The sequence below is a fragment of the Labrus mixtus genome, chromosome 17 (assembly GCF_963584025.1).
Source record: "Labrus mixtus chromosome 17, fLabMix1.1, whole genome shotgun sequence".
Classification (NCBI taxonomy): Eukaryota; Metazoa; Chordata; class Actinopteri; order Labriformes; family Labridae; genus Labrus; species Labrus mixtus.
This window is the reverse complement of record NC_083628.1, coordinates 3,719,641-3,731,883: the sequence shown is the minus strand read 5'-3', so window position 1 is coordinate 3,731,883 and position 12,243 is coordinate 3,719,641. Positions and strand designations below refer to the sequence as shown.

Here is a 12,243-nt window from a genome sequence, read left to right as displayed (position 1 = left end):
TTTGCATTCCTGACCAACGCCTTCTCGTGAGGAGATTTATTTACTGCTTCAATTTCATTTTGTGTACTTCTGTGATTTTTTGCTTTAAAGAAACTGTGATTTTCATGACTTCAATTTGTGCCTATGAGTTCACTCATCTGATGAGGTCACCACATGATGATGTCATTACTTGGGATTTACTTTAAAATGGACAACATTGAGGAGTGGGGACATGCAGGAGCTGGATTGAATAATGTTAGATTTTCTATCCCGCATCGATCATCTGTCCCGTCTAAAAGGATGCATCTGCAAATTTGGGGAAAAGGAATCTTGTGCGCATAGGACATCAAATAAAACATTTTCTAATGTGAATTGTCTCGTGGCTAAAAACAGGGCTTTTCTACTCTCATGACAGTTTAACTTTAGCAGATGAAGAAGCTTTGAATGGCTGCCCTTAAACAGCTGGAATAAAGGAGGTTTGATTCATGATGTGACGTAATTGAAAATGATTTTTATTTGATCATTTACATTGAATCGATATTATAAACATGTCCATGAAACAAAATGGTTCAAACATTTAAAAAGTCAGATTTGATCATAAGCACAGACAGAATTCTTGAAAACATAGGGTTTTTTTTTTTTTAATCCACAAACTGACCAAAAATGGGAACAAGAGTGTTTCCTCTACACAAAACATCCTATAGAACAGATTATAGTTAAGTCAGTTTTTCAGGTCTTAATTTAAAGTATTTCTCTTATTTTCTTTTTTTCATCTAAACTCGTCTTGGATCGCACATGCAGTCAAGTCCTCTTCTTTGTTGTCCTCGTCCTCCTCTGAATCTTTAATGTTTGTTTAAACCTCCAGGTGTTTCGGATGTTTCTGCATGTTCTCTGTGCTTCCCTTTGACCCCTTCAGAGTGAAAAAAAGGGGGGGGGGGGATCTGTAACCTTGTTTTCTTTTCTTTATTTCCACTGAATTTGTCCTCAAAAACAGCAACAGTCAGTCACCAAGCAAAAGTCACTGAAGCCCGGCCACGTTAAGGGGCTGCATGTGCCAAAAGAATAAATACAGAACAAACCAATAATTTAATTAAATAGACAAATAAATAGTTGTTATATGCTACATGCGAAATAATAAATAAGAGCTTAAACAGAACCAGTCATTTGCTTCATGTAGCTTCAGTTGTCCCTCTGGTTTTTGGGATTTAGAAGAGAGGAGAGAAAAAAACGCCAGGTGTGAGTTGAACAAGAATCCTGGTTGTGTTTCTCCACCGTTTATGGATATGATGAACAGAAAACTAAACGCAGATGATCTCGTTACTAAGTGAAGCTCATGGACACTGTGTGCTCCAGCGCTTTGCGGCGCAGCGACGCGATGCTTGTCCCTCTCCAGACGTCACTGTCCGGGGAGCTACACAGCTGAGGCGAGCCGGTCACGTTGTTGGGGCCGGACAGGGACGCGGGGACCATCCCGGGGAACGTGGGCTGGTAGAGGTGAGAGTGAGACTGCAGCCCGGAGCCGTTCGACATGTTGGATAGACCCATGTTTTGCGGCGGTCCGGCGCCGAGGCTGCACTGGGACAGGGACTGCGCCATGGCCTGCTGGCGACCCAGAGACGGCGGGAGCTGCAGCTGGGACATCCCCGCCGTGGCCCAGCGGGTGTCGTTGGCGTGGAAGGAGCAGAGGCTGTCGTTCATGGCCGCTGCTGCCGCCGCCGCGGAGGGGAACTGCGGCAGGCCGTGGTGCGTCGGCAGGAGGGTCCCCGGAGCCCGGAACACGTTGGTGGTCTTCTTGCGCTTCTTCCATTTGGCGCGTCGGTTCTGAAACCAAACCTGCAGACAGAGAGAGAGAGAGAGGAGGATACTGTTAATCTCTGACAGGCCGAGTTATCAGAGCTTCAAAAAAGGTTCTGACATCAGTCTGTGATCAACAAACATTTATCAGCTCCAGAAAACCCTGATCTGTTTTAAAATGACATCATCAGCTCAACACAACGTGAAATGTTGAAACAGTTCTGCAATTTACAAGTGGAAACTAATATCTAGTTAGATGACCTTTAATGTCGTCTGAGGTTGTAAGGTTGTAAGCTATTTGCAGGTTTCTACCACACCAATACTCGTGTTTTTATATTGCCTTTATGTGCCTTGCATTTATATTTCTGTGCAAAATAAATATTAAAAATAAATGAAACGTGCATTATTTAAGTTGTGTATCATAACTATTCTGTGTAACTTGACTTTTAACATCTAAACTTTTAGATTTAACACCAGCAGTGACATCAAAATACTTTTCACAAAGTTTGTTATTATAATGGCGAAATTATGAAAATAAAAAATGTGAGTGGAAAAAAACAAAAAGATTTGCTTTTTTGTGTGTAAAATTTGCCAGTTAATTTAGACAATTCAATAAAAAAAATGCCAATAACTAAATTCCTCTCAATCTTGGTATTGAACACCAAAACAGCCCAGAACTATTTTGTTTTTTTATTCAAATATGAGAAAAAAAAGAACATTAAAGGATGAATTTAAGGAAACGTTGCCTCAATAAATCATTTGTATGTTTAAATATATTCGCAGATCTCATGGGGGGTTTTTGTGTAATTTTCACAATTTTCACAGATGCAGCATTTTTAATAAATTCACAGCAGTTTTATTATAACGAACTAATTAATTAACCATTTGAACCAAAATGTGTTTGTTTTTTTTATTTATTCCTGCATTTAGAGGCGCCACGTTTAAGCCCGCACTTGGATAATAAAGATCCCCCGTTCATGCTGTGACAAACAGATTGTTTTGCCGGAAGTCCTTGAGCTCTGTGTATAGGTGTGTTTGGCGCGTGCCTCTATGATTAATGTGCAGATTTGCTTGAGAAAGTGGCGCGCGGTAATAAGAACGGGACAATCTCACTCTCTCCCTCTCCTCTCTCCCCCCCCCTCCCTCCGTGTTATCCAGCCGTGAAATCCGGCCTGAAATGCATTACACTTCACAGGAAAGAAAATGCAATTTCTCATTCCGTTTAAAAAAAAAAAAAAAAAAAAAAAAAAAAAAAAGACAGAGTGCACCCTCAGCAGCGCGTGCGGCATTAAGACGTGCAGGGAGCTGACAGGCGCGTGGCTCTAAGCTCACCCTGGACCTGCTCTTTTTATTCCAGCTCTATGATAACAGCAGATCCCTTCACTAATTCTTATTTTATGGAAACAGAGACAGAATGGATCACAGCAATAATAATAGTTATAATGATTATAAGGTTTTTTTTTATTGCATTGCTGTAGTTAATAAGGCGGTGGGCCATATTTCCTCGTGTGGATGATGTGTTATATTTGTGCAGAGTGGAGGTCAGTGAGGACAGCGTTATTACCGAGAGGAATAACCCACAGAAACACAGTCGACGTTTCACAGAGAAGGCAGGGTTGTTAAATCAGTTCAGTCAGTTCAATCAGAGGCGATTTAAAGGAGGTAATAAAGCTGCGATCATCATTTGGATCCCTTTAGAGTCATTAAGAAGACACGATGAGGACCGGATCTGATGCAGGCAGACATTAGACCCTCGAAGAATGTAACATAAATCCAACGAGATGTTATGTCGATATACAAATATATATATTCAGTCCAAGTATCTCAGGCTGTGATAATATCTCCTGTTATGTTGAAGACATTTGTGATGGACACTGTAGCCTACACTGATGAAGCATGTGAGATAAACATGGGTGACGCTTCAAAGCCACTGAATATAAAAAAAAAGAATATGACCTCATATAATAATACACAAACTGTCATGATTTGTTTTTGTATTTTGTATTTGAGTTTCCCCGTTTTATCCCAGTGTTGCTTGTTTCCTTCGTGTGTTAATGTTTCCTAGTGTTGATGGTTTCCTAGTTTTGTCTTCAGTGTTTTCTGTTTTATTTTGTCATTTATTATCCTCGTGTATCTCTGTGTTCTGCTGTGTTTTGTTAGAATCTTGAGTTCTGTGTGTCTTCAGTGTTTCTTGATTTATTTTTGTTTTGTCCTCAGTGTTTCTGGTCTTGTGTTTTCTCCCTGCCTTGATTGCCCTCACTAGGAACTACTAGGAAAACTAGGAAACCATCAACACTAGGAAACATTAACACACAAGGGAAACAAGCAACACTGGGATAAAACGGGGAAACTCAAATACAAAATACAAAACCAAATCATGACACAAACACAAATTTCAACTTTCTTTAGTTTGTTTTGGGGGATTTTTTTTTTAGGGAACAATTGACGGTGGATAGAAAATGTGGCATAAGAGTTTAATTATAATATTTCTAAAATTTTCTGAAAATAAATGAAGACTGTAAAAAAACAAAAATATCTATGGCCGTAGATTTGTGACATTACTTGAATACATGATATTAAACCAAGTTGTTAAAATAAAAAAATAACATTTACTTCCTCTGTTGGAGCTGAAACAAACTCTCTCATTTTAGCACTTTACACGCAGTCTGATTAAATCAAATCTTCAATTCTATCCATGAAAAAAAATAAATAGTACATTTTGTTGAACCAATTTCCCTGACAAAAATCAGGATGCATTACACACGTGGAAAGTAACAAGTAAAAATGCACAGCTCTAGTTTATTTGATCTGTCCTCCTCTGTCACTTTTAAGCTCCTTTTCTTTATTCTTTGTGGCCCTTTTTCTAATTCTCACGTGGTCAGGTTTTTAAATTAGCATTTCACTAAAGTCTGTTCTTGTGCGTAAAAGTTGTAGGTCCAATGGTGTTAATGCTAATGTCAATTAAAACACACTATAGACAATAATTCATTCTTTAATGCCACTGTGTCTAACTTTATTTTCTTTATTTATCACTGCTCCTTTTTTAAAAGGTAAGACAATTTTTTAATTCCTATTTGAAGTTATTCTTTCCTCGGTCTTTGTGTTTCCTCTGTGCATGTGAACCGTCTCGCTGTTTCACCCCCCTCGATGTGGGTCAAATATACACTCTGCTCCAGCCTCCTACCTGCACTCTGGACTCCGTCAGGCCGATCCTCAGCGCCAGCTCCTCCCGCATGAAGATGTCCGGGTAGTGCGTTTTGGCGAAGCTCCTCTCCAGCTCGTTGAGCTGCGCAGGCGTGAAGCGGGTCCGATGCCGTTTCTGTTTCTGGCTCTGGCTCTGGCTCTGCTGCCCTCCGGACTGGTTCTGGTTGTTGTTGTTGTTGTTGTTCTGCTGCTTCTCCTGCTCTTTGCTGTTAACCTGCACCGAGTTGGATCCCCCTCCTCCTCCTCCTCCTCCACCTCCTCCTCCTCCTCCTCCTCCGCCGCTGCTGATATCATCACCGGGGAGCATCGTGGTTCCTTCTACGCCGTCCGGACCAGGGCCGAGCTCCCCAGAGTGTCCGCCCGGGTCAGGTCCACCTCCGCCCAGTCTGCACTTTAAAGCCTCCCTGTGGCCCAGGAGCTCTGCCGCGGCATCCTTCATCCCTGCACACACAACAAGCACAGCTGGTGAGAATAAAACAGTAAACATTTTCTCTGCAGGAAGAAAAAAAAGGGACATGTTAGATCATCTTTAAAAACTGTACACATGCAATATTTTCAGGCAAGCATTGTGAATTAGCTGAAACATGATTTTTGTTTCTCTGCAGGAGAAAAGCTTCGCATGCATTAAAAAACACAAATGCTGAATTAAAAAAATCCTGCAGCTCTTTAAAAGAGAGACACAAGCACAGCATGCACACACACCCAATCTGCTCCTTAAATACTCTTAATTCAATTCGATCCAACGATATCTTAGGAAATTGTTAAATCAAATTACGCGTTAATATAATAATAATAATTACTTTTCCAATGAATTAAGCGAGTTTAGCTCACTTCAGTCACATTAAGACCATCTAAGAAGCAAATTGACAATTTTCACAGCTTGATTTAAGATTAGAAGTCGCCTCCAGCTTACAGTAGAGTTGAAGACCGGAGTTTGGTGATGATAACTCACCGAGGCGAGCATCCAGGAGGTCGGCGTGAGATAGCATTGCGCACCGCTCCAGGGCGAAGTGCTATTCCCACAAAAAATAAAAAATCTCTATGACTTTAACCTATTTAAGAAATATATATGGCCTAAATGAAAGCAAATTCGGTTTGTGGTTAAAAGGGAGGTTCGTTGCATTATAATGTAGTTTAGAGAAATGGGGAGGCGCTTAACAACGGAATGAACCCATGAGCTTCTCCAAACGAGGACCAATCAGAGCTGAAGCCTGAGGTATGTCAGCTTTAGAACCCCCCTCCCCTCCCTCCTCACCCTCCTCCATCCTCTCACATCCACAAGTTCATTCCTCCTCATTCCTGTAATTGGCTTTGATTTCTCCTCCAAATTACACCCAATAAAATAACCTGATTTAATATCTGTGTGAAAGCTTCGACCCGTTCAAAGAAGTGTTGGATCACCGAGATATTTGTTTAATTGTGCATGCTGTTTTCCAACAGGAAGAGAAGGGGAAAAACATGGCTGCATTAACACAAAACACACAATAAACTCTGTGTAATCATAATGCAAAAGTGCAGTCACTTTAAGTGCATTTTTTATCTCCATTATGACCTCTTTAATGCCTCCTGGAGACCAAGTGAACCTCCTCTAATACCCCCTGATTTCCCTCTCAGCCCAACAACAAACTTTATATAATTCTAACCAGACTCATTTTCAAGGCCATTAGGCTTTTATGTAATTAGCGCCGAATCCATACACGCCTTTATTGCAAATATCAGAGTAAGATCAGTATAAATTAGTACTAATTTACTAGTGTTTAGGCCCGACTGTCAGGAAGGGAGGGACTTGTTTTAAATGATGTGTGAGCAAATTAATTCGGCGGAAAGTGGAGGGAGTTTAACACGAGCTCGCCTTTGATAAAGGGGGGGACACAGTGAATAACCTGACACCTGGGTGGAAACACAAAAGCATGTTTGGATTATTAAGAAGGAGCTTTTTTTTTATACACAATTAAGCTTTTTTTTTTTTTTTTTTTTTTGCCAAAACCATAAAAAGAAATCAACTCAAATGCTCTTAATTTAAATCAAAAATGAGGCTAGATTAGTTCATTTCATATACACACACACACGAGTCTTGACACAGATGTAAGGATGTAAAAAAAAAAAATCTGACATGCTTTATAGACAGCTGACGGGACGTTTTTTTGAGGGAGCAGCTTTTATTTATTCTGTGCGTAAAAAAAAAAAGTGTGCACAAAGGAGGCGTCCGAGCGTGAACCCTGGGCTCGTTTCGGTTCTTTTCTTCATCCGTTCAGGCTTCTATTGCTGCTGTCCATCTTTTATTTGTCTGCAATCTGGTCGACACAGACACGGACAGACCGGCAGGGATGGAAAGATGGAGCAGAGTGTAGCGCGCAGAGGAGGAGATCTAGGTTTGCGTCTTTCTTCCAGGGAGGAGAAGAAAGAAGACGCGCACTTGGAGATATTATGTATGTCTTTTTTTTGCTGGTAATCTCATAACAGATTTACTTTTGTTTGAATTTTAAGTTATTTAAAAATGGAGCTAAACGCTTTAAATGTATTCTAAAATGTTGCCATGTTGTTATTTATTTTTTGCACAATTATAAAGACATTATTGGCTATTACGCATCCGTGTCGCCTTCTGTATTCGTCCTAATTATTCTGTAAGAATTTAATGTCTCCTCGCACCGTCGTCTGTTTTACAGCTCCTCTCCCGCGCTCTCTCTCTCTCTCTCTCTCTCTCTCCTGAAAAGCCTCTAAGCATCATTTAAAATCATCACATCGCAGGATGATGGATCGCGCGCTTCATTTTACGACTTTTCAATAGCTCAGTGCTTTTATAGCTGAACAAACACACAGTGAATGACTCCTCTGGTGGCAGCAGGTCATATTTTAACCCAAACAACGAGAGAGAGAGGGGATGAGGCGGCGTCAGGACGCACGAGATATTTACCAATTGAAGGGTCAGAAAAACGCAATATTTCTTTTACGTTTTGTTAAATATTAACAAGCAAAGGTTTCTTTTTTTATTTGTTAATGATGCATTTGAGTGTTTTTTTCCCCCCTTCAAATAAATACATGTGTCATCATTTCCAGACTGTATTACAAGTTATTAAGATGATTATGTGCATGTTGATCTTTGCAAGCTTTTAATACGTTATTGGACAATTTACGTCACACACTGATTTAATTCACTGCATTTAAACCTTAAAGCATGTTGTTCATTCTAACATTAGTCTTTATGATTTTGAAACTTCATCTGCTGTTTGATAAATCTCTCCCTGGAAAAATGTTTTTCCTTATGCAACGCGTTTGAGATAATTCAAAGGCGTCTATTCACATAATGGTGTCAGTAGTGTGTGTTTCTCTTTGTGTGTGTTTCTCTTTGTGTGTGTGTGTTTGTGTGTGTGTGTGTGTGTATGTGTTTTGCTGACTTCATAAAGCTGTAATTAGGGTAATCAAGGATCACAGTTAAAGATACACCTCTGCCTGACAGACTAACACTAACACAAACACGCTCCCATCACTCTACTTCCATAGGAAAAAATAATGAAAAATACTAAACCAAATTCCTCCTCTGCAGGTTAATGCGGTGCATCTGGGTGGAAAGTAGACATTTTCACGCGCTGTGGAGATGAGGAGTGACATAAATAGGGAAAAGAAAACACAAACGTGACATTATTAATGTTGTAGATTAATGCTGTGGAGGTAGAAATGTGCTGCTCATAGAATAAGTGACCTCTTTCTTACAGTACAGTTTTTTTGCCCTCTCTTCCCTCTCCATCCTCTCTCTCTCTCTCTCTCTGCAGTCTGTATTCACTCAATTAGAGATTTCTGAGGAGAAAAAAAACAATCGATCTTCCATCTGCACGAGCTCCAGTTTAACAAATGAGATTCTTGTTTCATGCAGCTGATTTGGTGACAGTCTGCGGGGGATTGTGGAGGAATGGGCTAAGTTACTGTGGTTAGAGAAGGAGGAGGAGGCTGATGCTGCAAACATGGAGCCGTCTTCTTTGCAGCGTCAAGCGGGAAAAAAAAGTTTGACACGTTTTGACAAAGTTCAGCGGCAGAAAAGTCAAGCAATTACTAATAATTGGAGTGAGCGGAAAAACGCACCGCTTCTGCTGCAAGAGGGGAGGAGGCGGCAACGCACCGCTAACGCGTCAACATAAGGACTCGTTCAGTTGATATCTCCGCATTAGGGCCTCCGCAGTTAACCCTAACCCTAAAAGCAGTAATAGCATGCTTCTTTAAACATAAAGATGGTGAATTCTCAATTCTTCAGGCATTCATATAGGAATATAACCATTTGAAACTCCCAAACATTCACAGGCTACAATAATAAAAAACGGTTCACTAGGCTTTAGCTATCAGGTGCAGACATAGACATTTTTGAGTAAGACAACCCATTGTGGATGCAAAGTGGTTTCTTTTGGTTTTATAATAAAATATATAAACAATATAAGGTTTTAGGGTGGCTATTATATGCTACATTACGTTTTAGCCTATTAATGATGCTATTAGACTTCATGTAGCCCTTATAGCTTGGCAGTGTTTCATCATGCTAGGCCTATTTGTCTCTGGTTTACTTTAGCAGTTTTAAACCTTTTTTTTTGTAGTAAGCAGTGGTGTAGTGCAGGTATAAGCAGGTATAAGGAGTATACCCTCTTATTTTTCAGTCTCCATAGAGTATACTCACTTCTAAATCCCCTCTGATTCACAATATTCAGTAATAGGCTATATGCTGAAATGTGTTTTCCCGGATGTCGAAGGGTCTATGTTTGTGTCAGCCTGTAGTCTGTTTGCCAGTTAAAATAATAAAACCTGCTCTTCTTTTTGTGATTTATGCCTATTTCTCAGTTAAATCTGTGGTAAAGTACAGAAGTCTTCATATAGCCTATCAGTGCCATAGCCTTGCTGACCTACAGGCCAGTTACAAAAAGGGTGAAAGGTGCAACGCAAATACAAATTTCCCTCTGAATTTAAATAAAAGCTACACCTTCATGTTAAGTTATGTAGCCTAAAATAAAAATATATACAATTTTAAAGTCTGTTGGTTGATAATTAAGCTAAGATATTCTAGTTGTGTTGTCTCATGTAGCCTACTAGTCTATGCCCTGTGTCTGTATTAAATTGTTCTAAGGTTATATAAAGGTCAGTTCATTCATTTAGTGTTAATTTAAGAAGACCTGGAGTCGGTTTTTACTGATAATTTACAGCCAGTATAAGTTAGATGATGACCTTAGAAGCACAAAGGTTAAATTAGTAGACTTTAGGCCAACTCAGAATAACTAACAAAGCAGCATCAGTAAATTAGGCTATACGTCGAAATCAAGTAAGGCCTCATAGTGGAAACCAACAGAGCTCTTTCTATTTAAAATGGAAATTTGATGTTCCTGCACTCCTTCCAATTTATACTTCAGTGCCATTTTAGTTCAGATTTATCAGATACAATGTTGTACAACTTTTTATTCCACTCTATTTAGTTGACAAATATAGGCTAGACATTTTTTACTATGAGATTTTACAAGCAAAACATTGAATAACGCCTTAAGTTTAAAATATATATATTATTTTAAAATTACATTTAAATAGAATTAAGCTGTCTCCCACCAAAGTCTAGATATAAATAAATTTGAATCTTAACAGTTGCACCATTTAAAAAAAAAAAAACCCACTAATAATGCACTGATTTATATCTATTTATCTTAGTGAATTAAAAAAGGTCACTATGCTGCACAATGGCTTTTGCTTTGTAACAGCATGTAGATTTTCTCTATAATAGGCCACTTGTTTTATTTTACTGTAATAGGCTATCTAAATGCATATTTAGCCTAACTGTTTAACGTTATTTTACATTAACTTTAACCTAAAGAGACAAAATGTGAACACCTCTTGGCATGAAGCCCGCGCATGCTCAGTTCAGTCCTCCGTCTACACACACGGGTCCTCCGGTCACATAAACCCAGATGTAAGCGCCCCTCCGCCGCATCTCATGCCTCAATTAGCGCCGCTGCCCTCTGCACGGACTCGATTAGGCCGTGATTTATCCGAAAGAAATATAATTATAGCTCCAAATAAAATAATCAGCATTGAAGAGCGATTTCCTTAACGAGATGGAGCGGGGTGGAAGCCACGGAGTAGCAGCGCCTCATTAGGGCCCTAATGAGACTTTGGGGGTGATCCCGATAATTATCGAAATGTGTAAAATAAGGATCAAGTCAAATGTAACCTTAATTTGTCTGCCAATTGAGTTCATTTATTAGTGTGGGACTATTTAGGAAGGACTCTGTCAGCTTTGAATACGAGGTGTGGATATTTGAGACTGTTTGGATAACAGACTGCAGCAGACAAGACACAGCTGATTTATCTTTCAGAACCAGAATCTGTCTGCCCAATGTGCTCCTGTCTCTACTGCAGCTTTGAGGACACAATCCATTTAGCAGGCCTACATGTTTTTCTAACACCAGCAGCTGATTACAATGCAATTAAGGGGGGCACATCATTTATTAATTTGTCAATGGGAAGAGAATTATGATGCAATGATTTGGATAATCAATTTTTTTAATGCAGAACAAGCTAAAATCTTGACTTTATTATTTAGACCTTTAACTTGCTGCTTCCGCTGTAAAAACACTGACATTTTCCAAAACCAAACTATAACTCTAATGAATAGTTGACAAACCAAAAATTTAAATTAATTAAAGAATTAAAATGAAAGAAAAACAAATGCAAAAGGAAAATGCTGTTTTCTGTCTCTTTTACACGTTGCTTTCTGGCTTTCATTTTTTGTTGTTGAGAAAATTTAGAGAAAACCTTCTATTAAGACTGTAGGTAAGGAGACAGTGGCGATTCTGGAGTCTGTGGGGGCCCCAGGCCAAAAACCAATTGGGGGGCCCTCAAACCCAGAGTTCGTCACGCTTGTCTGTCACTTACTCCTCTTCCTCTTTTTTCCTGTTTCTTTTTAGACTTCTTCATTTTTCTTTCACTTTGTTTTTTCGCAGCAGTAATGCTCAGCAGGGCAATACGAGTGAGTGCTGTGTGATGGGGCCCCCTTAGGGAGGTATCCTACTGTCATTGCAAAATTTGCACATTTTGGGCCACTGCTTTGGTTTAAGTTTTTGATCCCTTAGGGGTCTGGGGCACCAAGCAGTTGCCTGCCTTGCCTGTTGACAAACAGCGTCTCTGTAAGGAGATGTACCACCTTTATTACTGACATTTGGAGCTATAAATATATTTTAGCTTGTGTTGTTTCGATCTCTCTCTCTCTCTCTCTCTATCGCTTCTCAACCCGAGGACACAGCA

The 12,243-nt window shown here is 39.6% G+C and overlaps 1 protein-coding gene across 2 annotated transcripts; it reads right to left on the bottom strand.

Annotated features, from left to right (window-relative positions):
* Positions 1-470: 470 nt before the first annotated feature.
* On the bottom strand, positions 471-6,099 carry otpa (orthopedia homeobox a). Of its 2 annotated transcripts, none has more exons than XM_061061726.1 (3): positions 5,930-6,099; positions 4,958-5,418; positions 471-1,812 (listed from the first exon to the last, which is right to left on the bottom strand). In XM_061061726.1, exons 1-3 carry the CDS (start codon positions 5,964-5,966, stop codon positions 1,300-1,302), a joined length of 1,011 nt encoding a protein of 336 aa, XP_060917709.1. In that variant the 5' UTR covers positions 5,967-6,099; the 3' UTR covers positions 471-1,299. The 2 variants fall into 2 exon arrangements, with proteins under 2 accessions (XP_060917709.1, XP_060917708.1); XM_061061725.1 differs by having other exon boundaries at positions 5,891-6,098.
* Between the last annotated feature and the right edge of the window lie 6,144 nt (positions 6,100-12,243).